Source organism: Zosterops lateralis (assembly GCF_965231275.1).
Source record: "Zosterops lateralis genome assembly, chromosome: 5".
Taxonomy (NCBI): Eukaryota; Metazoa; Chordata; class Aves; order Passeriformes; family Zosteropidae; genus Zosterops; species Zosterops lateralis.
Window position 1 is genome coordinate 26,798,991 of NC_139766.1, and position 23,038 is coordinate 26,822,028.

Here is a 23,038-nt window from a genome sequence, read left to right on the forward strand (position 1 = left end):
TTTCTCTCCCTTGGAATGAAGATCATATCTTGCTCTGGCCAGGAGATTTCTCCCAGTACAGAGAGAAGTTGTTTTCCTACTTATGTAGTTTCTTTTAATATCTCTGCTCCCTCCCTCTTTTGTTTTTCCCTCGGAAGGTGATGCAGGGCTGTGTCGGAGGCGGGATGAGCGCCGGTCTTCTCAGACTTTTCACAGGTGCTGGTTCACTTGGCTTTAAAAGTTGGGAGCATGGAACACGTGTTGTGCCATGGGAAGGAAGCTTTCTTGTATTTGCTCTAATAAAACCACAGAAAGATCTCACAGTGCTTTGGAAAGTAAATGCTCATCTGGAATGAGCAGCCTTTGACCATGTTCCTGCACACTGTGTCCACAGCACTTGTTTCTCTGAGGAACCGAGTTAGAATTACCAAAGCACCAGGTAACCAAGTAAGGTTTATTCCCTGGCCATTGATGGAAGTGTCTTTATAGAAAGTGTAAAACCACATACAAACAGATCCTCTGTCCAGTAGAATAAAACAAGCCATAGGAATGTGTCCCTGAACTGTGGAATTGTATTCCCACCAGCTCTGCCTCATGACCATCTGGGCTAAGGGCTCATCTCTGACAGCAGTAATTTCTGCCTGAAAGAATGATACAATAATTTTTTTATTAAAAAGACTGATGGATGAGAAAACCTGTCCATACCACAATACACCAACTTCTTCTGGTCCATAATACTTAAGAAATTTGTGCAAAGTTTGAGAAGATTGTTTACTGCTGCTCATGAATTCTAAGGTAGCATAAGGTACTGAAAAATACATCTTATTTATAAATGCATCCTCCTTTTTATTACAGATGTAATTTTAGCTTTTGCTCCAGTGCCTTCCTACAGAAATTGACTCAGTGACTCAAATATGCATTTTACAAGAACATATTTTGTATCTCAGTTTTTCCAGAAGTTCCACCTTTCAATCTGGCTGATTGTTTTGCTTTGGGTATTTTGAAACAGAGAAAGAAGATTCCATTCTCCAGTTATTTTAGCACTTTCATCTAGCCCCTTATTAATCATCTCCTTTATAAAACCTGTTTACTGAGGTGTTGTCTCATCTTCATCATCCTTTCCCGTTTCCCCTTTTTGTGGTTTCTATCACACCTCTTCATGTGTTAGAGACACCATGGCTCTATGCATTAGCTGTATGTCAGCATATTTATTTATGGAATGATGTTAGAACACTCTCTGTAGGTCTCTAGAAGGGATCATTGAATCTCATTGCCACTGAAGTCAATCACACCATGTATTTCCTTCAATAAAATCCTCCAGCTCAATTTTACAGAAATTAGGCTTGATTTTGCTCCTTCCACTCTTGTTAGAGATCTGTTCTGGTGTTTTGCTACTCTGACTCAGTTTATACTCACTTATTCCTATGCTGGCATTGGCCCTCAGTTTTAACTTTCCTGGCTCATCCATTTTCTAAACCCACTTTTGTTTATTTTATTTTGTCTCGACTCTTGAACTGAGCCAAGAGCTTTACTTTCTCTCTGATTCTCCTTCCAAGAGAGGCAGGCAGAAGGGAGTAAGCAAGTAGCCGTGTGGTACTTAGTTGCTGACTGGGGTTAAACCACGACAAACATTAATTTACTCTTGACTGGCTGACAGAATCACAAACTGTATGCAGTGAGGGTGTGTGAATTTTTCTCATAGAAAAAGTAATGTCAGATAAGTAATTTTCTGAAATTACTTATCTGACATTGCTGGGTTTACACTTTCCTTTTTAAACAGCTCCTACTCATCTCAAGATTAACTAGTCTTTTTTATCCAAATGCTGATCTTATAGCCAGCCAATGGAAGATTTTTTTTATTAATCTCTGCATGTCAGTAATGCTATTGAATTTAATTATATTTTCATTAAACCTGTTCTAAGAGACACGCAGTTTGTCCAATATGCTAACTACTCCCAGCTCTGTCAACAGCAGATTTTATTACCTTACTTGTATTCTCGATGACACCATGGTAATGAAAACATGAAGGATGACAGGAGCATTGATGAATCACACAGAGCACTTTCCTTCAGTCTGACACTTCCCATACAGAACACCCCTCTGTCACTGTCTACTGATCCACATGCTCTTCTGCTCCAACAGCTGTTTCCTGCCTGGACAGCATCAGGTATCATTGATCCCAAATAGACTACATCTACCTCATTACATTTCTTGAAGAGAAAGGGAAATAAAGAAAGATATCCTGCTGAAGCAACAATTCATGTAATTGCGTAATTAATTTTTATTCCGTTTATTCTCATATCTTTCATTATTCTTTCCTTCAAATTTATCTAGATTATTGTAAATTACTTCCCTTCCTTTCTTCAATGCAAGCGTTCTGGAATTACTTGAGTGCTAGAGTGAAAGTTTGTGCTCCTTTCACCCTCACCTCCACACACTTGTCCTGTTTGCACACTGGACAAGATAATTTGTTTTCCCCTCACTGTAGTAATTACCCATGATTTACTTCCCATTACTCATCTTCCTTCTGCATCCGTCTTTCATGCAATCATCTTGATTAAAACTAGAAGCAAAATGCTTCTTGGTTTTCTAAATATTGCCAGACTTCCTTCAATCTGTATGCCCTTCTCACCACATGATTGCACCACCCTGTTTCTTTTTCCCTGCTTTAGGTAACTACTTCTAGCTGACATTATTTATCTTCTGCATTTCCTCATCGTGGAGACAAAACTTTCTTAGGAGAGTGATCCTCTTCACTTTCACCTTTTGAAAACAGGTTTTCTGTTTCCAATGACCTTAGCTACCAAAATGGCATATAATCTTCTATGAAACCCTTTCCCTTTGCTCAAGGTTCATGAATCTGCTCAGTTCATTTCTGCTGCAGTGGCATAAAGAAATCCAGTCTTTTCTTTGTATTCAAGTCCTTGAGTCCTTCAGCCTTGTTGATTTATTTCTAATTGTGCCTCTTACTCTTTCTCTTTTTGACTTAGAATACCTTTCTATGAATCTGTTTTATCCATCTATTTAAGCTGCATCTATGAAACAACTTTTCTCCTCCTATGACCTTAGTAGCCTTACAATACACTCACTACTCACAAAGCTAATCCACCACCACCTCTGGTGTTAGCCTAGTGACTGGAGAGCAGCTCCTCTATTGTACCCAGCACTGCTCAGCCCCAGGTGTGGTTCACAGTCTGCTCTCCCCTCTCAAGGCAAGGCAAGGCAGGGCAGGGCAAAGCAGGGCAGGGCAGGGCAGGGCAAAGCAGGGCAGGGCAGGGCAGGGCAAGGCAGGGCAAGGCAAGGCAAGGCAAGGCAAGGCAAGGCAGGGCAGGGCAGGGCAGGGCAAGGCAGGGCAAGGCAGGGCAGGGCAAGGCAGGGCAAGGCAAGGCAATGCAGGGCAGGGCAAGGCAGGGCAGGGCAAGGCAGGGCAAGGCAGGGCAAGGCAAGGCAGGGCAAGGCAAGGCAAGGCAAGGCAAGGCAATGCAGGGCAGGGCAAGGCAGGGCAAGGCAGGGCAAGGCAAGGCAGGGCAAGGCAAGGCAGGGCAAGGCAGGGCAAGGCAAGGCAGGGCAAGGCAAGGAAGGGCAAGGCAAGGAAGGGCAAGGCAAGGCAAGGCAGGGCAAGGCAAGGCAGGGCAAGGCAAGGCAGGGCAAGGCAGGGCAAGGCAGGGCAAGGCAGGGCAAGGCAAGGAAGGGCAGGGCAAGGCAGGGCAAGGAAGGGCAAGGCAGGGCAGGGCAAGGCAGGGCAAAGCAAGGCAGGGCAGGGCAGGGCAAAGCAAGGCAGGGCAGGGCAGGGCAGGGCAAAGCAAGGCAGGGCAGGGCAGGGCAGGGCAAAGCAAGGCAGGGCAGGGCAGGGCAGGGCAGGGCAAGGCAAGGCAAGGCAGGGCAGGGCAAGGCAGGGCAAGGCAAGGCATCCGGAGGTGCGTGGCGGGAGGTGTGTGTGTGGCGGGAGGTGCACCCAGGCTGCCATGCCCAGCCCCGATGTGCCCGCCAGCCAGGGAAGCAGGCGGGTGGCTGAGCCTTTATGGACGCCGCGCGCGTTTCAGTCAGCCCGGCGGGATTTTGGGAGAACACGGCGGCGCCGAGATCTTCGGAAACGCTCGATCCGCCGCCGTTGGGGTGCTGCGGGTGTGTGACCCCCGAGGAGCGGGGAGGTCGCACACAGGCACAGACTCCTCATCCCGAACACCCTTCCCCGCCCGGCTGCCGCTCCCCCTGCCCGGCACGGGCGGAGCGCGGCTCGGGGCGGGTGCTCGGGGCGTGTTTCGGGGCGTGTTTCGGGGCGGTGTTCGGGCGCTCTGAGTGGCCGCCGGGGCCCGGGGCGGGACGCGGGGGCGAGAAAAGGGCCGGGGGCGCGGCGGCGGCAGCGGCGGGCGCGGGTCGCGGGCGGGATGCGCCTGACGCGGAGCATGTGCACCATCGCCGAGTGCGCGCCCGGCGGGGACAGCCCCGCCACCGCCCGGCCCCGCCTGGTCAAGATCGCCGTGGTGGGGGGCAGCGGCGTGGGCAAGACAGGTGAGGGGGCCAGGGGGCCGCGGCCGGGCCGGGGCGGGTCGGGGGCTGGCGGGGCGCGGCTGATGGTGCTGATGGTCTGTGCCTGCCCGCAGCGCTCGTGGTGCGGTTCCTCACCCGGCGGTTCATCGGCGACTACGAGCGGAACGCAGGTAGGCTTTGTTCCCGCCGGGATGGGCGTCGGGCGAGGGGGCCTCCCCTGAGGGTGCCTGGGCTGGGCTGGGCTGGGCTGGGCTGGGCTGGGCTGGGCTGGGGGCGCAGGGTGCGAGCCCTGAGAGAGAGAGTGAGAGGAACCCCGGCGCCGAGCCGAGGCGCGGGTGGGCAGGGAAGGGCTGGCTCGCTCCTCCGGGGGCTGCGGGGCGCTCGGCAGGTGCTGCCCCCGGCCCCAATCCCCGGGCTCCCTGAGAGCCCCTGCCCTGCCCGCCCTGCCCCCGGCCCCAATCCCCGGGCTCCCTGAGAGCCCCTGCCCTGCCCGCCCTGCCCCCGGCCCCAATCCCCGGGCTCCCTGAGAGCCCCTTCCCTGCCCGCCCTGCCCCCGGCCCCAATCCCCGGGGTCCCTGAGAGCCGCTGCCCTGCCCGCCCTGCCCGCAGCCCTCGGGAGGGACACGCCACACACGGCACATGCGGTTTGTGGTGGCAGCAGCTCCAGAGATGGGCTGTACTGCAGGTCCCTGACAGAATTTGCTTTATGTGGTAAAAGTACCCCCTTTTTTTGCAAACAGCTAAAACAAGACAACATTCTGTGAACCTACTGTTGTATTGTTCTTTGCAAACTGAGTGCCAGCAGCTCCATGGGCTGGGCAGGGCCAGTTTAAAGGAGAAAATGGAGAGGTGATGTTACATACCTCATTCAGTGAGTACAGTGTGGGGTCTAAACTAATGCCAGTGTGAAATGTACAGCCTCCTGTTGAGGAAATTACTTGGAAAAGCCAAAAAAATGAAAAAGAAAAAAAAAACAGAAAATCTTACAGGCCAGCCAACGGGGAGCTTCACCCAAAAAGCTTATAACACTGGTTTCTTGCTTCATGAGTGGCACTATGACATTCCCTACACAACTAATGGGCAGCAGAAGCAACATTTATCTGTAGATTGGTGACTGTACTCGTGAACCTGTTGGTGTCCTTGTCAGGTAATCTCTACAGCAGGCACGTCCAGGTAGATGGAGAGATGTTGGCCATCCAAGTGCAAGATACTCCAGGAGTTCAGGTGAGCTAGATGCAGTTGTGCTACCAGAGTAACTCTAAATGTATGTGTGCTTGCATCCCTCTGTGCAGCATCTTGCTGTGGTCCTTCTGTAGAATATTTTGCTGTCCATTTCAGAGTTTGGTATTCTGTGTGGGAGAGGTGGCAGCTTGTGTTTTAACCAGCCAAGCCAGCTGTGTTGAGAGACTGTTTCAATGAATCATTTGTTCATTGGAGGCCCATTACTTTTGAGTGGCTGAATTACTGAAGAGCCTCATTCCTGTATATTGGGAACATTAGGCACAAACCCAGAAACAATTCAAACTGGCATATGTGAAATGTGGTATATGAGAAAATAAATGTCATGACCACTGCCCAACAAGCTTCATAAATGTGTATGACAAAGTGAAGTCTGCTACACTGTGGCTGTGCTTATTAGTGTGTTGAAAATTAAAGTTTTGAATGTATAGACCTGAGTAATGTTGGATTGTTGCCTTTTTGAACTGGGCAACACTCCAGGTCTAAATGCTTCCAGCTCATATCTTTGCTTCCCCAGACTTACTGTCTAGCCAGTTAATTTCCCATTCTGTGGAACTACAAAGTCTTTCTCTGCATGCAGAACTACTCAGGTCAATTTTCCATTTGAGTACAGCAAACTCCAGTGTTAAATTCCCGCTTTTTGCAGCTGAATCAACATCTGCATTTATTCGCTATGCTCAGATTAAGTTCATACTTACTATGTGGAATCCAAATATATGTCTGAAGCTGTAAAATGCTGTTTGGCTTTACAGACTCTTGCAGACAGGTTCCTTTAATCTTTTATGACTTCAGCTATCTAATTTGAGACCATTCATTTTTCAGATCCATGAACACAGTCTGGATTGTAATGAGCAGCTGAACAAATGCATTCGCTGGGCAGATGCCCTGGTGATTGTCTTTTCCATCACTGACTATAAGAGCTTTGAACTACTCAGTCACCTTTACCATCATGTTCGACAGCTGCATCCAGGGAACATGGTCCCTGTTGTCATTGTGGCAAACAAAGCTGATCTCTTGCATATCAAAGAGGTGGAGCCTCAGCAGGGACTGCAGCTGGCCAATATGCTGGGCTGTACTTTCTATGAAGTATCTGTCAGTGAAAACTATAACAATGTCTTCAATGCCTTCCATCTCCTCTGTAAAGAAGTCAACAAACAGCAAATAACCAGCACCCCTGAGAGGAGGAGAACCTCTCTTATTCCACGGCCAAAATCACCCAACATGCAGGATCTGAAGAGAAGGTTTAAGCAAGCTTTGTCTGCCAAAGTGAGGACTGTCACTTCTGTTTGACAGCACAGGCCTTGGCTGACTCAACATTTAGCTTGAGGTTGAAACCTGGGGTGTTTAACACTGGCACATGTAGAATCCAAGGCATTACGAAAGGAGGATGGGTTGAGTAGCCTTTTGCATGGTAGAAGTCTTTAAGCAGTTCCTTAAAAAGGAACAGTATCAGATTAGAAAAGGAAAAAAAAACAACCCTAAAACCTCCTGAAAAAGTTCTAGGATGTGACTTGCTGAACAGGTATTTTCATTTGGAAAGGGAACTTTTCAGTAAATGAAACAATTTGTCTTTTCCCCAGCTGGACAGAATTGGCTTTCATTTGTGCAGAAACAACCTTTTTGCTGTAACTCGAGCAGGGAAATGCCCTGAACTGCAGGTCTCTGTTCAGAAGTAACCACTTGAGTTTTGTTCTCACATGGATGAAGGACAGCATGATGCAACTGTTTAATTTTATTGCACAGTAGAACTGTTTTTTTCTGTGTATTTCAAAACAAATAAGCGAACATCAAATGGTTCTGTAAAAATAAGTGTAAAATAAGTGGACACGACTGAGCATCAAGACTGTAAACAATGGTCCTTTATTTTCTACTAGCCATGTTATTGCCGACAACTTGACCATACTCTTTGTATGCAAAGCTATTGTCCACAGGGTATAAACATATCTAATTACAAACAACTCTATTACTGTCTTAAAGTACTTTCCAGACTAAATGATCCAACATGGAGCCTCTGAGGAATGTGTGGAGTGATAATCTATTACAGATGCCATTCTAAGACATCTTTTTTTCTCTCCTGTGTGCAGTAGGCACAAAAATAACAAAAGGTGTGAAGCATGGCTGGCTCCAGGCAATGAAGCTGATGGCTTGTTCTGAGCTGAGCTAGACCCTCTTTGTTCCTAAACACATGGCAGATTTATATAAATACTTAGGGTTTTTTTAATATTGAGCCAATGGAGTTCAGAGCCTAAGGGCCTTATACACATGCACTTTAAAAAGCCAGTCGTGCTTTTGTTTAAACTGTAACTTATTTATTTTGTGTACAGTTACTCCTCCTAGGGAGTGGACTTTTCATTCTTACTGCCTGGTATAATATTAAATTTTTGAATTGCATATTTCCTTGTGTGTTCTTTGGGGGTGAGAAACAAGGAGTAGCAACTAGTGAAGTGTTGAAACAAAGTAATAGCTTTCTTAAGGTAGTTAACATACACTGCAGAAACAGCAAGGTGTCCTTTCCTGCCTATGCTGTTGCTTTATTAGCATAAACCAAGGGGGGGGGTTGCTCACAAGTGCTTTACAACTTCCTTTTAAGAAATTCTTTTAGGAGAGGAACTGACAAGCCAAAGACCTTTTAAATTAAAATGGGATTCTTCATTTCCACTTGTCAAAAATACTTTGGTCTTTAGTCAGAAAGGAATGGTGTGAGGTAGGTCAAAACCTGGAGGAACATGAATTCTAAATGACCACCACTTTCTTAAAAAAAAAAAAAAAAAAGATGTTTTTGTTTTGAGCTACATTACCATGAAGAACTTAATCAAGTTGCAAGTCTTCAACTACCTTTTTTGTGTTTAAATAGCTTTACTAAAAGCCTTCCTGAGAGGGATGTTTGTGCTGGTACTAGGCTGATGGACATACAAGCTCACTTGGTTAGCACACAGCTGCAATAAGTGATGCAGGGAATCTCTGACAGGGTCCTGCTGATGATAATCTTTTGGACCATGAGTTACTAGCCAAGTGATTTAGGACTGGAGTTGCAAACAAAACTAAGCTTGCCCTTCCACTCTGAACTTATACCAAATAGTGCTTAGCTTATTAATAGAGAAGTAAATCAATTTCCCAAGGGTAGCTTTATGTTTTCTCCTTGCCTTTTGAGTATTGCTTGGTATTGCAGGCAGAGGACTCAGACAGTTTTTGACATTGTTTTTCACCTGCCTGTGCTACTTTCTTCTGTGCTTTTTCTACTCACATGGAACTGGCAGGAGATACCTCATCCCTTGACCTTTTCCCCAAGCACAGGGTCCATGTAGCTGCTACAGCTATTCCTTACAAATAAGCTTACTGTTACACTAGGGCCACTGGAAAGACTCCACTGTACTTTTGGTCTGTAAGTATTTAAGTATGAAATGGTGGCTGAATTCCAGCATCAATTACCACAGCTGTGGCCCCATGGGCTGAGAAGATTCTCCCATTGTGTGCGGGCCTGGAAGGCTAGTCTGTCTCAGTCAAAGGAGGTACTTGACCCAGAGAAGTACAAGATCACTGATGTCTGCTTAAACTCACCCTCCTGCTTTCTCAATACAGTAGATCTTTAGATGGCCAAGTCAGAGACCTGAGGGCATTTGATGGAAGAGAGGTGAGGGAGTGAAGACCACAACCAGAGGCCTCCATCAGCTCAGGAAGGCAGCAATGGCCACTGAACATGGGGAAGCCTTTCTGCTACAAGCAGAGTGTAGAAAATGTTCTAGGATCAAGATAGAAGTCTAGATTCCTAGGGGCAATCAAATAATGCAAAAGGGATTGCAGGAATATGTGGTTCTGGTATGTATAGCTCTGCATAGTAGGGGAAATGGAGAAGACAGATCAGGTTTGGCATTGTGAGAGCATTGTTTTATTGATTACAGAATTTATGAAACAACCATATTCTAAGAAAGATTAAACAGTACAGAATGACAGAAAAACCAAGAGACCAGATACTTGCTTTCCAGTTGCTCTAGTCAAACGATTTCTTGAGCTTTTAATATTGCAATCTCATAGCATTTCTTATTTTTTATAGCACAAAGTTCCATTCTATAGCCATTCTTATAAATTTCTCTTCCATAGAGGCAACATTGTCCATGCTTTATAATCAGTCCATTGTTTCCTTCCAGCCACTCAAAATTGAACTTAAACCAAAATGCACCCTTTTCTGAAGACCATTATAAATATTTAGGAGAACTAATGCTAGCTAGTGAACAAAATTTAAAAAAACTACTTCCCATTTAATCTACTCCTTTGGCATAATAAAGAATGCTATGATAGAGTGAATGTCACTTCATTTGACATTCTTGTCTCAGTGTAAGCTGTAGTCAGAGCGTAAACTGGGATTAAGCAAGAGGATGCAGCTTTAGAGCTCCACCATTTTATGTTGCAATTTGGAGATCTCGGTGCTATATGGAATTAAAATCTCTATTGGCTGTTCCCCTTCATCACAGATTGTAGCAAAGTTTTATAAAGAAAAATTGTATAACTGAATTTGATTGCAGCTCTTTCATGATCATAAATTTAAAATAAAAGCTGTTTTCTAATCATGCTACTTAGAAATCTAGCTCAAGAAAGAATCTGTGCTGTGGCCTCTTGAAAATGAGATCATGCCCTTTTTTTCTGTTGTTCTTTCTTTTTCTTTTTAAATACATGTGAGGGGAGGATTCTTTTGGGGTTATCATCAAACCATCAGAGCCCATATGGCCTCCTGCATAAATCTACAGAGAAGTGTGCCATCAGAAACTGTCTTTTCTTCTGGGACTGTGGGTGTAGAAACTAGAGCAGGAAACAGAAAGCTGAGAGAGAAGCAGCCATGTAACCCAGCCCTTGAGTCTGGCTCTCTGCTTCCCTGCCTCTAACAGTCCTGCTAAAAGAACATCACCAGGCTGGAAGTTGCTGTGCCGGCTGAATCAGGGCTGTGTTGCATGATTTCTCTGAAGTGAGGAACAGTGTAAGAGTAGAGGCTGTTAACATTGCATAAGGCACACTTTATGCTAGGTAGCATGACAGAGGGTGGATTTTGGTGGCCTCTCACTCCCTCAGCAGCATTTCCCACCAGCTGCAAGCCCAGCAAAACCATCAGGAAAAATGGTACTGCTTGGGGAGTCCAAGTTGTGCAAGCTGCTCCTTGTCCAGGGAATTATTACAAACAATCACCCTCACCATGCTGAGTGAGGCTGGGAGTGATTCAGCACTGCACAGTGCTGTTGTCAAGGAGGGGAGATTTGTTGTTGAACGACTGGACCATTTTGAAGAGCTGCCCATGAGCTGCTGATGTTCCCTTGAAGCCAGATACCCAGCTGTTTCACCTGGAGCTGTAACTGCAGCTGTTGACACATAAGTTTTTGGAGGGCTATTGAGAAGAGTGACAGAGTGGGGATTTGATGTTTCCAGGCAAGGCACTCACTCATCTTCTCCACAGCCTCCCCCATCAGATATGAGCATCGAGCTGGAGACGGTCTGGGGCAAACAACAACTCAACAGCACTGTGTGGTGTCAGGAGTACAGAGGAGAGCACAATTACCTGGAAGAAGGGGAACAAGAAGCAACAAGTCAAACTGAAAGGGATTGAGACAGTACTAACGAGCCATAGACAGTAACTGTTTGCTTTACCCAGCTCTAGGCAGGCTGTCTGCTTCTGGTGTTTACTGACAGGGCAATACAACTTGTCCAGCGAAACTGTCTGCTTGCTAATAACTGTGGTTAAATCACTTTAAGGAGCATAATGACTGGTAGCATTGTATGCTTAATGAATGTGTGCTTTGACACATTTCTACCCACATCTTACCCGGTGATTTATTGTGACTGCCAGTGCATTTACTGTGAGGCACCAGCTGATGAAGCTGTGGTTTCCTCTCCTATAGCACAGATTTGAGTGATGCCTGTTTCTTCTCAGTTGAAGGTAAGGTGACCGCCACAGAAGTGCCTGCTGCAGGGAGCCAGAGTCCTTGTTCTGAAACATCTTTTTGGACCAGGCACAGGCTGTCCTGCATATCAGGCTCAACCCTGAGCACTGTCAGATGTTATCACTTTGGTTTCTTCCAGTTTTTAATCCTAGATGGGTCTGATGAATTAAACCATCACTCACTACAACCATGATACACACCCTGCTAGGTGCAGGTATCTGTTTTCCCTAAGTGAAAACCAGAATATAATTATGTAGTGTGAAGGCTTCTCTGCAGAGCAAAGCTATCATCCAGAAGTGACTGTGTACACTCTTGCTGTGAGGAGCTAACCCAGAGAAATCATAGGACATTTCTCTTACTGAGCCCCAAATTCAGCAGTGTCTATAGGATCAGGATTGCTGGCAGGGTCCTGGGGGTAGATTTAATCATACTAGCTCACTTGAAAATGAATTTGCTTCTTCAGCACAAAACCAAGGAGAGGAAGCACAAACATCAACAAGAGAGTATGTCTGTGTGTCCATCTACTGCAGCAGCTATCAAATGCCTTGTGCTGTCCATCATGTGGCTTAAGTATGTGGTAATGCTGCATTTCATTTTTTTTGTTGTTCTTTCTTTCATCTTTTCACTTCAGATACTGAAAAGATCCCTTCTGTATTGGTGATAGCCTCCCCCTCACTTCTCCTCTTCCTTTGTCTTCCCACACAATCTGCAGCAAACTGACACTGATTATCTCTTCCTCCATAAGTCTGAAAAACTCTCTGTAACTTGCAGATGCCAAAGGCTGACACTGTCTTACTTGTATTACACGAGAATCAGACTATAGCACAGTATGTGCTCATCTTGTTATCATGCAGCTTAACTCTGAAAAACACGAAGAGACACGTTACCAAAGTTTTTTGAATGTACAAGCCAAACATCAACAATAGCCACCGACAGATAAAAGCAATTTCTTCTTGGAGTCCTACCACTGAACCCTCAGGGGATTTGTGCAACAAATAGCAAGCCCAGAGAGAAAAATGAGATTTGCAACTTTAATGCCTCAGAAAAGATGCTTGAATACAGCAGGACTTCTTTTCCTCCAATATCTCCAAGGGCTTGTTGAGGGGGCTAAATGTGAATGTTTGTTCTTTAATTTTTAAAGAGAAGAGGATAATTGCCCAGATAAGTAATGTCCATTTCTTCTGCAGGCAGCTCTCTTCAGGACAGTCCTTTGCATACCTTCTCCTTGTTCCATACTGTTTCATGCATGCCTGTCTTTCACACTTCACCTGAAGGGCTATCCCCTCCTAGTGGCAGTCAAGGTGGAAGAGCCTGAAGCTCCCATCCTGACCCACTGAACTCCAATGGGAAGTTTCCCCCCAGCACAGCAGAAGGCAGGAAAGGATGCAGCTAACATCTAAAGGTGCATCTGAAAGAGTTTATCAGTCTGCCTGCCTCAGCCAGAACCACTTAGATGGTTGTGCATGTTGGGAGAAGGGAGGGGGAAACATTCTCTCGTGTTCTTTCCCCTTTATTACTCTCCTGATTAAAGCAGAAAAAGAGGAGTAATTTCTTCCTTCAAAAATAGGATACTTCACACTAGTTATGGGGAGCTATTTACCGCCCTTCAAAACCAAATGGTGCATTGTATTCCTTTGTGCTTCTCCATGAGAAATAAAATTGTCATTCACGTTCAGATGCAGAGCAGTTCTGTGGATGTCTCTCTTATTCCACTTTTAAATGTCATTTTCCTCAACTCCAAACAGTTGCTGAAGTAATCAGTGCATCTTGTCAGTTTTTTTTTTTCAATTACTTTATTCAATTTTTGTACTTACACATTTCTCTATTTTTCCAAGAGCCAGTAATTAGTATAAATGTTAGTGCTTTGTTTGACTGGAATGGACTTGGAAGACCAGTGTTTCCCCAAAGCCTGAACCTGACTGTCTGAACAGCACAAAAAGGCTCTGTTAAACCCTGGCTTGAGTTAGATAAATGCCTGGCTTTTTGAAAAGAGAGTAATCCTAAACAGGTGGTGCATATTCACAGCTATAGTGCAGAAATCCAGATGAAGCCAACAAACTTACAAACTTTTTTTTTGTGAAAGACTTGCACAACTACTTAATTTCTTCTTTCTCTTCCTCCTCCTGCCACTCCCCCAAAGTTCTTTCACCTCTAACACAGCACATTTGGATAAAGGGCAAGATGCAGTAAAAGCTTAAAATGCTTTAGGAATCTGCCTCAGAGGGTGACCTGCTGCCAGGGTTAAGCCAAAGCAAAGCAACACCAGATCCCATGTCACCACTGTCAAGCCTTAAGTCCCTCCAGAAAGCCAGCTGAAAATCTCCCTGCATAGTTCTCAACCAACTCAGATGTTAACCCTCTGTTTATCTTTCAGGGTGTCTTAATACATTTTGTGTGTGGATTAACTTGTCCATCAGTGTGTCACAACTCAATTCCCCTCCAAGAGGGAAAATTTAATTTGCTATTTTGAGGAGATTAGCAGTAGACTAATGGAGAAGGAATGTGTTATCAGATTAAAAAAAAAAAAAACCCTGCTAAAATGGTACTCCATCTTACAAAATATTGCCTGGGACTGCTTGCAAAGACAACTGGAAAAAAGAAAGAAACATGGAAAACACATGTCAGACTGAGGGGCTTGCTCTGCCTTTGGTTGGCTCCATTTTGCTAATGATTTCTCACTAATCAAAACCGCCTTTCATAGGAATTGAAAACAAGATATTTACAAGCCACCTTGGAAAACAGAGTTATGTTTATGATGCAGCTGATTACACAGCACTTTGGAGTTTTTGTATTACCCTGAGTATTTGCAGTACTCAACAGGTACCTGATTGTCCTCCACAATTAATGATGATTTTTAGCATCCCAGGTGCCACCAGAGCTCACCCATCCTCTTCCTCTCCCTCCTCCATTCAGATGACAGTTACTGTAGTCAAGTTCTGCTGCCAGAGAGTGGATCAGCCACATGGACATTACTGAAGCTTCACTGTGGGGACCATCCTCCTTCCAGGAGTCCAACAGCACATTCAAGGGATGAAGAGATTTGGGGCTCTCTCCACATAACCAATTTCAGGCCACTTAAGGTCTAGTGGTCAGATATCTATCAGAGACACCTGGCCAGATGCAGGAACAGTACAGCTGTATCCAGGTTAATTTATTTTGCTCCTCACTATTGCTAATTGGCGTGCCTGCAGGATTACCATTGGGAAGTCACTAGGTGGTACCCAGACCCCTGAGTATCCCTGCACTGTGTCTTGTAGATGGACTGCCAAGGGACCATGTCACTTTTTGGACAGCAAATGTTTCTGTTTATAAAGAATACAAAGAAACTAATATTTTGAGACATGATGGAAGCTACTTGAAATTAATGCTAGTCTGTTCTGAACTCTATAACCTGCATTTGAACTTTTGTTGTGGACTGTAATGTGAAAAAATAGACCCTTGGTGCCTGAATATTCATTGCCTACAGATGTTTCATAGCGAAATCCTGACATCATTCCTGCCCATATGGCTGTGGCTTCCTGTAGGTTTGGTGCCAGTGCTATAGAGAACATTATTTGATGAATTTTCTTAGTTTTTGTTTGGATAGGAACTATATGCTTGGAGCTGTTTTTACCTGGGTACCAGGTTTGCGTGTTGCTACCAAATCCTTCACCATTTTGACCTCAGAGACTGACACTCCTCCAACCATAAAGATGATCAGAAGAGGATGATCACCGGGGTGAGGGCGATTCACCTGTAAAATGAAGAAAAGCATTATTTGTACTTGCTCCATCCAGGTCCAAACCTATGGATTATCAGTGATCAGCTCCCTACAGGATGACCAAAGAGGAAGCTCAGAAAGAAATATTCATGGAATGCTGTAGCAGCTGAGAGGGAAATCAATGGTGATGATGCCCAGTTAGAACTAATTAACTGTTTCCAGGGAAATAAAGTCTCCACAGATTCCACTGAAACCTATGGGAGTTTCTCCTGAAGTCTCAGGGTTTCTCCCTCCATTCCTTCTCCATTACTTTCCTCCCTTTCCCAGAGTGGGAGGAGCGTACTTGGGTGGATGTTTACTTTGGATACACATACACAGGAGACTTTAGGGAAGGAGGGGTAAATTACTACCCAGCACAAGCAAGGAGTCCAGCCTAAACATGCTAGAATCCGTGCCTGAGGTCAACATGGAAAAGAATTTTATGCAATGTGTTTTCACCAGTGCAGTGAATAATCTTTTACAATTCATCCAATAAAAATAAATCAGGTCCATTATAGTATAAAATCAGTTTATAGCTTGTTTCAATTCAGACTTTTCAATGCTTCTATGAGTACCTTGTAATGAATATAGAGAACCTTTAGCTCCATGAAAATACTCGTTTCATTTTTCCTCAATTATCTTTAAAATGGCACAAACACCCCACTTCAGTTAAGACTTTATAAAACTGCATTTTAATTTTAAACGTGAAGGTGATGTTTTTACATCAGTTTCCTCTTAGCCGCTTCTAGAAGTCTGATGACTTTGCTGTTTCCTAGCAAATAGTTTCCTTCTTGAGAAAACACACTCCTCTGACACTACCTTGATCCAGTCTTTGGAAGGGACGCCAAGAGAGCCCATGCAATTGCTCTTGTCACATCACTCTGGAGCACGAAATACCCCAAATGTTCGGCTCTGAAAAGTGGCAAAATAGTTTAATTCCTTTTCAGACTCTCTGCCTCCTTTCCTTGCATGAGCATAGGCTTTTAACAGCATTCACTCGACAGAATGAAAGTGGTGTCAACCCATGTTTGGGCAGAGCAGGGTTCTTTTGCTTTCCTCACCACAGCAGCTTGCTTTGATCCTTGTGGCTCCTGGGGATATAGCTCTTCTTTTCCTTATTGTGGCTTTCCTCTATTTAGTCTTTTGGCACTTTTTCATCCTGCAGGTCTGTCAGGCTTTCTGCCTGGTAACCTTCAGCAAGGACTCTTCCTTTTGAAGCCAGCACAGGGAGATGCCATGTTCTGTCTCCAGGCTAGCTGGCTTTGATTACATGGGGCTTCCTGTTCAATGCTGCTCCCCAGGGAAGGAGCTCTTGAATTCCTGAGTGTTTGAAACTAGTACAAAAGCCTTAGACAGATGCATTAGTGAGATGAGTATTTGCATACTGGTATTTATTCTCTTATTCACCCTGACTTTGCTGGCCATCTTCATTGAGCTGATGGCACAGATAGCATATATACTACAATTCCAGGGCACTGGAACAGGCTTGCCAGGAAAGTGGTCACAACACCACACCTGCCTTGATAATGGCCTCGGGTACATGGTGTGATACCTGGGAATGGAGTCGTGCAGGGCCAGGGGCTGGACTTAATAATCCTTGTGAGTTCTTTCTAACTCAGAATATTCTTTGATTCTGAGATTCTATGAGACTTAGTATCTTTCCTAGCAAAAACAAACTCATAATAAACATGCATGCAGAACATTGGGCACACTGAAAGGACACCCAGTACAAGAATCAGAAAACTTGAGATTTCAGGGTAATGCTAAAGAGAAAATGTCTTGACAAATCACTTTCTTCAGTCAAAATAAACCTAGATCCAAACACATGGTGCCTATATAAAACTTCTCTTTTTCAGAAGACTAAAGTTCAAACCACAAATTCCAGAAACGTGTATTAAAAATACTATTAGGCATGCAAACTCTAAATTAAATTAAAACAGAAATGAAAAGGGCCTTGGAATCTGTAATTTTGTTATGCTTTGTGTAAGTGTTTTGAAGGAGGACAATACTTTGGGTACAAAATACTTGGCTGTGTTAAGAATGCAAGTTTCTGCCAATATTTTTTTTTTTTTTTGTTTGATAGTACAACCACCCATGACTCTCTCTTCTGCCTGCGTGTAGCTAAACACAACTCAGTTCAGTGATAGAGAAGAAGAATTGAAATAGATTGCAACAAAAGCAATGTGTATCTTCTGGGATCCTTCTACATTTTGGTTGATTTGGGACATTTCCACTGCCTCTGAATCTACTGAGAAATCTGAATTTTGCCAAAATCCTTGAGTGAAATTCACTTTCAATTAAAAATGCCATATATAAAAAAAAAATTCAGAAAGCTGTCTCAGTTCAAAATATTAACCAAAAATGCCTCAAAACCATTATGTTGACATGAAAAAGCCCAAAGGAAGGGGGAGATGGTGCCCTGAGCCAGGAGAGTGTCCCATTAGGAAATCAGGGCCTTCTCCCCAGCTCTGAGCTCACCATACAGGGCATGCTCAGGATGCTGGTAGTCAGAGGGCTCTTTGCTGGTGCACGTCTGTATGGAGCAGAGAGAGAGAGAGGAGGTGGTAAAACAGGGTGGCAGTGGTCAATAAAACTCTGAAACTGAAACAGGGTAAATAAAACTCTAAAACTGAAGCAGGAAGGCATTAGAGGACATGGCTCATGGCAGCTCACAAAACATATTTTTTTCTGAGGAAAGTCAGCAAAAACAATCCCTTACTGTTCTTTAACTCACCCAACAAAAACAGCAACACTGATGATTCTGGTATTTGTGACTAACCAGAAACCAATGAATTTAGCTCAATAACTGGAAAAAGGAAAACATGTCAATTGCCTGAAACTAGGCTGCTGTGTAGGGTGCTTAATGTCAGTGATAGCAAGCTCAGTTCATCATAAAACACATGTGGTTTTGAGCAGCAGTGAAAACAGGAGCCCCTGAGGCAGGAGGGCCTTTTCCTTTCACCATCCCTTAGCTTCAAAACAAATATTCTGCCAGAAAAACAACTTCAGGATGAGAGGAATCTTTTAAAAATCTGTCCTGAACTAACACACCTGAGGCAATCACTAAAGTATTTTTATGTGAGTTAAGAAACAAAAATAAGGAAGCTCCCAAAATAATTACTGTGCTGATGGCGTGATTGTGTCAGAAACACAAGCTGGTCAGACACTCATTCATGTAACAACTGAGCACATGCCAGCAAGCCAGGCTACAAACTAAGGGAGCAACCATGTTTGTGAAGTATGTGATAATGCCTATGAAATGTTTCTCCTACACAAAGTTCACTTGCTCATCTCTTAAGTATTCCTTATAGAAGGATATTTGTCTTACCAGGGAAGGTGCACTTACAGGTACATAATGCCATAACTACTGATGTCTCTCTTTCACACACACACCCACATACACATCTTCTAAAAGGATAGATTAGTCCTCAAACTAGTTAAAGGTGTTAGTGTCTCCATTTAACCATTTAGGCCTTCTGAAGTACTTATATTCTTCTTTTTTTTGCTTTTTAAGAATTAGCTATATTCCTGCTTAAAAATTCTGCAATAAACAAATACAGTGAAATCAACAGAATTGTGAGAATTACTGGTAAATGAAACCAATAATTAAAAAAATTACTTGGGTGTACCAGCTTGGTTACTTTGTTTAATAGTGGAATGTGTTTTTTTTCTAATTCTATTTTATTTGGATTGTTGGCATAAATTTTTCAATTCTGACACAAGAATGGAGATATATTGGGTCACTTTTTCTATACGTATCCTCTGTTGTCCTAGGGCTTTATCATTAGCTGTGAAGAGCTGAGAATTTCAATTTAGGAACCTAATAATGTATTTTGGAAATCCATTTCAACTGTGGAAACAGATTCCTGAAAACAAGCACTGGATTTTAGGCTTACTTGATTATGTGCTCAATATTAGTTTTCTTTGAAATAACAAAAAAATAACTTTGTTATTCTGATACTGGGTTCTAGAATAGTACAAACACAGCAGTCAAAACTATTTTTGTCACCTGGCTTTAAATGCAGGTCTAGCAGGAATTTTCACACAAGAGAAAAACACCTTTTTCTCTTTTCTATTATCATAGACTCACAGAATCAAGTTGGAAAGAGTCTTTGCAGATCATCTACTTCACTTCCCTGCCCAAACCAGGGCCAACTTCAAAATTATATCAGGTTGCCCAAGGCTTTGGCCAACATTTGAGATGTTAAGTCCAGAGATGGAGAATTCTCTGGACTTAACTACCCTTACAGTTAGAATTTTTTTCCTTTGTTCAGCTGGAATTTCTCTTGCTGCAACTTGTGTCCACTGCCTCACAGAGCTTGTTAATGTCTCTTCCAAGCAGAGGGGTGGTGGTGGTAAAACTGAAAGAAAAACACTGGACACAATACTCATAACCATAGTATGGATGTGGTTTGATGTGAATTTAGGGTTGTTTTCAATGGAGAATTCAGGATATGCAGTAAGACAAGGCTGAATGTACAGCATGCTGGCTACTCCACATTTCAACTCTGTAAATATTTAGCAGACACTTAGCATGGGCTAATTTGTAAGGCAGAGTAAATTCTTGTAGAATGATTGTCTTAAGACATACTAAGAGGATCCACAAAGACATTTCTAACTTATGGGCTTTCTTCCTCCCCCTATGGCACAAGTTGAACCATATCAAATTATAGAAAAGATATTGTATATGGAGCTCCTCCTTCACCCCCTGTGAGACCAGATTGTTCATATTTACTTCTCTCCTATCTCAAGGAGATTGTCCTTGAAGTCCTTTGATGAGGTGCCATGTGGAAAGACTTTTGGAACACCAGGTAGGTAATATGAACTGACACTTGCTTATCCATTTATTTGTTGGGTGTCTCTGATGAGCTCTAAAAGCTATGTGAGTTAGGGTTTCCCTTTAGCAAAGCCACATTGCCTCCTCTCAGATATATCATCCTTATTTTGGGGTCCACCATCACCATTATTTAGATGTTCAGTCTCCATTCCTCTTGCTTTGTTCAGCAGGTCCTACCTGCCTGCACTGTACCTGCAATGTGGCGCCTCAAGCTATTCCCAGCCCCCCTTCAAGGATTTAACTCTCCTAACCTCCCCTTAGATTCTGCTGAACAGTATAATAAAATCAGCTACTGATGATTTGCATGATGCATGATTTGATGGTACTGCATGATGCTCTGAACTCAGGAAACTCTTATAGATAAGCTTGGGAAGGCTGGTTTACCTTCATGAACATGCTGAATCCAGTTTTAAGGAGATCAGTGAGGCCTGATGAAATATGCTCAATATCAATAGGATCGGGCCGATCAGGATTACAGATCTCTTCCACTACCTGTTTCAGCAGAGGTTTATAAGAAGCCTGCACAAAGAGAACAGCACATTGTGAGTACACTTGTTTAGACTCAGTGCAACCATGATTCTAAATATTTTATTTCTCCTAAAGGTTACAGAAATAATTATGCCAGAAATGAAAGCATTCAGAGAGTTTGTATCTTGACTGCAGACGGTGTCCACCAGCACAGCATTGGATTGAAAAGACTGGAAGAGAGCCACACATTTACACTGCCCCATGTGTATTGTATCAGTAAAGAGAGGCAGGGAAGAAAGAGGGGACTTTTAGTTCCTCTGGAATCTTTTTGGAGATAATACAGAAATGGATAACCATACGGATGATACTCTGTTGCCCATTGTGCACCCAAATCTCATTCTCTTCTTAATGATTTTACAAACACCTAAACAGGGATTTATTTTTTTTTTTAATTGATAACTCTTGCCTTATTCCAAGTGTCATGTCCCCACTGAAGTCTGGATACATTTGTCCCTCATGAGAGAGCAGAACTAAGGAGTTCCTGTTAGCTCTTTAGCTTCCCTGGCCATGGCACTCCAAATAATATTTCCACCTGTGTAAGACTTTTGAAAAACAGGTGAAACAACCCAACCATTACCAATGAATGTCAGAGCTTCAGAGAAGTTAGGGATCAGAAGAAGTGGAAAATGTGAAGGTACAAATGGTCAACATGCTGGAAGATCTACTCCCAAAGCATCAACCTTCTATCGTCTTCAGGATCCACAAACTCAGGCTGAATATGAAGTAGAAACCTCATAATCTCCACATTCCAATACCATTCCAATACTGATACTCTCTGATATGCCAAAAAAAATTTTTAAGATAAAACTTTTAGGAACCAATGGAAAGATTTTTAATGAAAATTCAAGCTTACTTGGTTTACAGATAGAACTTTGTTTTAATGGTTTTAACTTTGCCTGAACTGCAATAGAGCCACGATCATTTCAGAAAGTGCAACCGTCTCAGAAAATAAGCAGCTTTAAAATTAGCACACTTATTTGGCTTTGGGACTACCCCAGGTATATATCATCCCTTAGATTACTTAGGGAAATCAAGTGTAACACCATTAATTTTGCAAATATGATATCTATTAGAGACATCTTGCAAGATAATAGTAAAAATGGATGGAAAACAGAACACAAACCACTTGGCTTGAAACTAAAATTTTCTGGAGTCATTAAAGAAATGATTTTCATCCAATACTTTGGAGTGAGAAACAAAGCTTACAGTTTTTTAATACAATCCTGTCAACAAAGATTTATAAAGCTCATCTAGTTCTTCTCACAACATGTGCATAATTTTTAGTTGAGCCAACAAAGCACATTACAGCAGACATGAGCTGCAGGATCTTTTAGAACATGTCAAGATTTCTGTCAAACCTAGTCACGCAATAAACAACTGTTTGAAAATACACACGCAGGCATGAAGTCCTATTTATAAAAATCTGTTTAATATCTTCATAGAAGAGGAACAGAAAAACATTAAGAATGAAATATTTTTGGAGCAGAGATCAAATCACAGTTTAACAGAGAGGTTTACTCCATAAAATTAAAGGAAAAAAGATCATCTGACTGAAATGAAAAATATCATTCAGACAAAACTATGTACAAAAGATGTCAAAAATGTGCTATAATTTTGCATGTTTGAATTTTCAGCACCAAAACTCAGCACCATTCAAAACAACTGTCAGACTACACAGATACTAAAATATGGATTGTATGATCAACTACCTTTTTTAAGTATAATGGCTTCGAATATTTTTTTAAATTGTTTATGACTTGAAATTAATTTACTGTATTTTTAGGGATTTTTTTTTTTACAACCCCTAACAGCTGCATTGGTTTCTATCTCATATAGTGAAACTTTTATCAACTTTAAATTTTGGCAGGCACAAATTTGTTTAAAATAGCTGTTAAAAACCTCAATAGCTATGGGACCCACCCCATACAAGATTATAAAGGGAAGAAGAGAGAGAATCAGAGAGAGAGAATGAGAAAAGGAGACTGAGTGATGGAAGAAGGGAAGGAGAAAGGGAAGGAGGAAGGCAGAAATATACCTATATCAAGATGAAAGTAATTTCAATAACAGACAAAATTCTGTTCTTGCATGGTCACTACATGAACTAGTTTGATAACCTGATGAAAACATTTATCATTTTATGTCAGACGTAAAAACTACAATGCCACAAAAAGTCCTTCTAAGATGCTATCCAATTCCCAGTTACTTATCCATAGAAACATTTTTATGAGTCTTAAGAAGAAATGGAGGCTTCCCAGCTTTTAACAGACAAAGTGAAAAAGTATGTGGAGGCTAAACCCATTC

The 23,038-nt window shown here is 42.9% G+C and overlaps 2 protein-coding genes across 3 annotated transcripts in view; one reads left to right on the top strand and one right to left on the bottom strand.

The window, feature by feature from the left end:
- Positions 1-4,126: 4,126 nt before the first annotated feature.
- Positions 4,127-7,220, top strand: RASL11B (RAS like family 11 member B). 2 transcript variants are annotated; one of them, XM_083862165.1, is made up of 4 exons: positions 4,127-4,491; positions 4,584-4,640; positions 5,618-5,694; positions 6,532-7,220. In XM_083862165.1, the coding sequence occupies exons 1-4, from the start codon at positions 4,368-4,370 to the stop codon at positions 6,997-6,999; spliced, it is 726 nt and encodes a 241-aa protein (XP_083718291.1). In that variant the 5' UTR covers positions 4,127-4,367; the 3' UTR covers positions 7,000-7,220. The 2 variants fall into 2 exon arrangements, with proteins under 2 accessions (XP_083718291.1, XP_083718290.1); XM_083862164.1 differs by lacking the exon at positions 4,584-4,640 and having other exon boundaries at positions 4,274-4,491.
- A 2,361-nt stretch (positions 7,221-9,581) lies between these two features.
- The window catches only part of SCFD2 (sec1 family domain containing 2), a gene marked incomplete at its 5' end in the record, with an annotated part of 195,842 nt that continues 182,385 nt past the window's right edge, over positions 9,582-23,038 (bottom strand). Inside the window, 3 exons of the mRNA XM_083860859.1 lie at positions 9,582-11,251; positions 15,247-15,366; positions 20,594-20,728. Coding sequence (XP_083716985.1) covers positions 11,159-11,251; positions 15,247-15,366; positions 20,594-20,728 — 348 coding nt within the window. The 3' untranslated portion in view covers positions 9,582-11,158. The remainder of the gene's footprint in view (positions 11,252-15,246; positions 15,367-20,593; positions 20,729-23,038) is intronic.

What these genes read in the sequence shown, in the direction of transcription:
- RASL11B (XM_083862165.1), top strand. Translation starts at nt 4,368, where the DNA reads ATGCGCCTGACGCGGAGCATGTGCACCATCGCCGAGTGCGCGCCCGGC. An exon ending in CAGCGGCGTGGGCAAGACAG is followed by an intron (nt 4,492 to 4,583) that starts GTGAGGGGGCCA and finishes GCCTGCCCGCAG; the next exon opens with CGCTCGTGGTGCGGTTCCTC. An exon ending in AAGATACTCCAGGAGTTCAG is followed by an intron (nt 5,695 to 6,531) that starts GTGAGCTAGATG and finishes TTCATTTTTCAG; the next exon opens with ATCCATGAACACAGTCTGGA.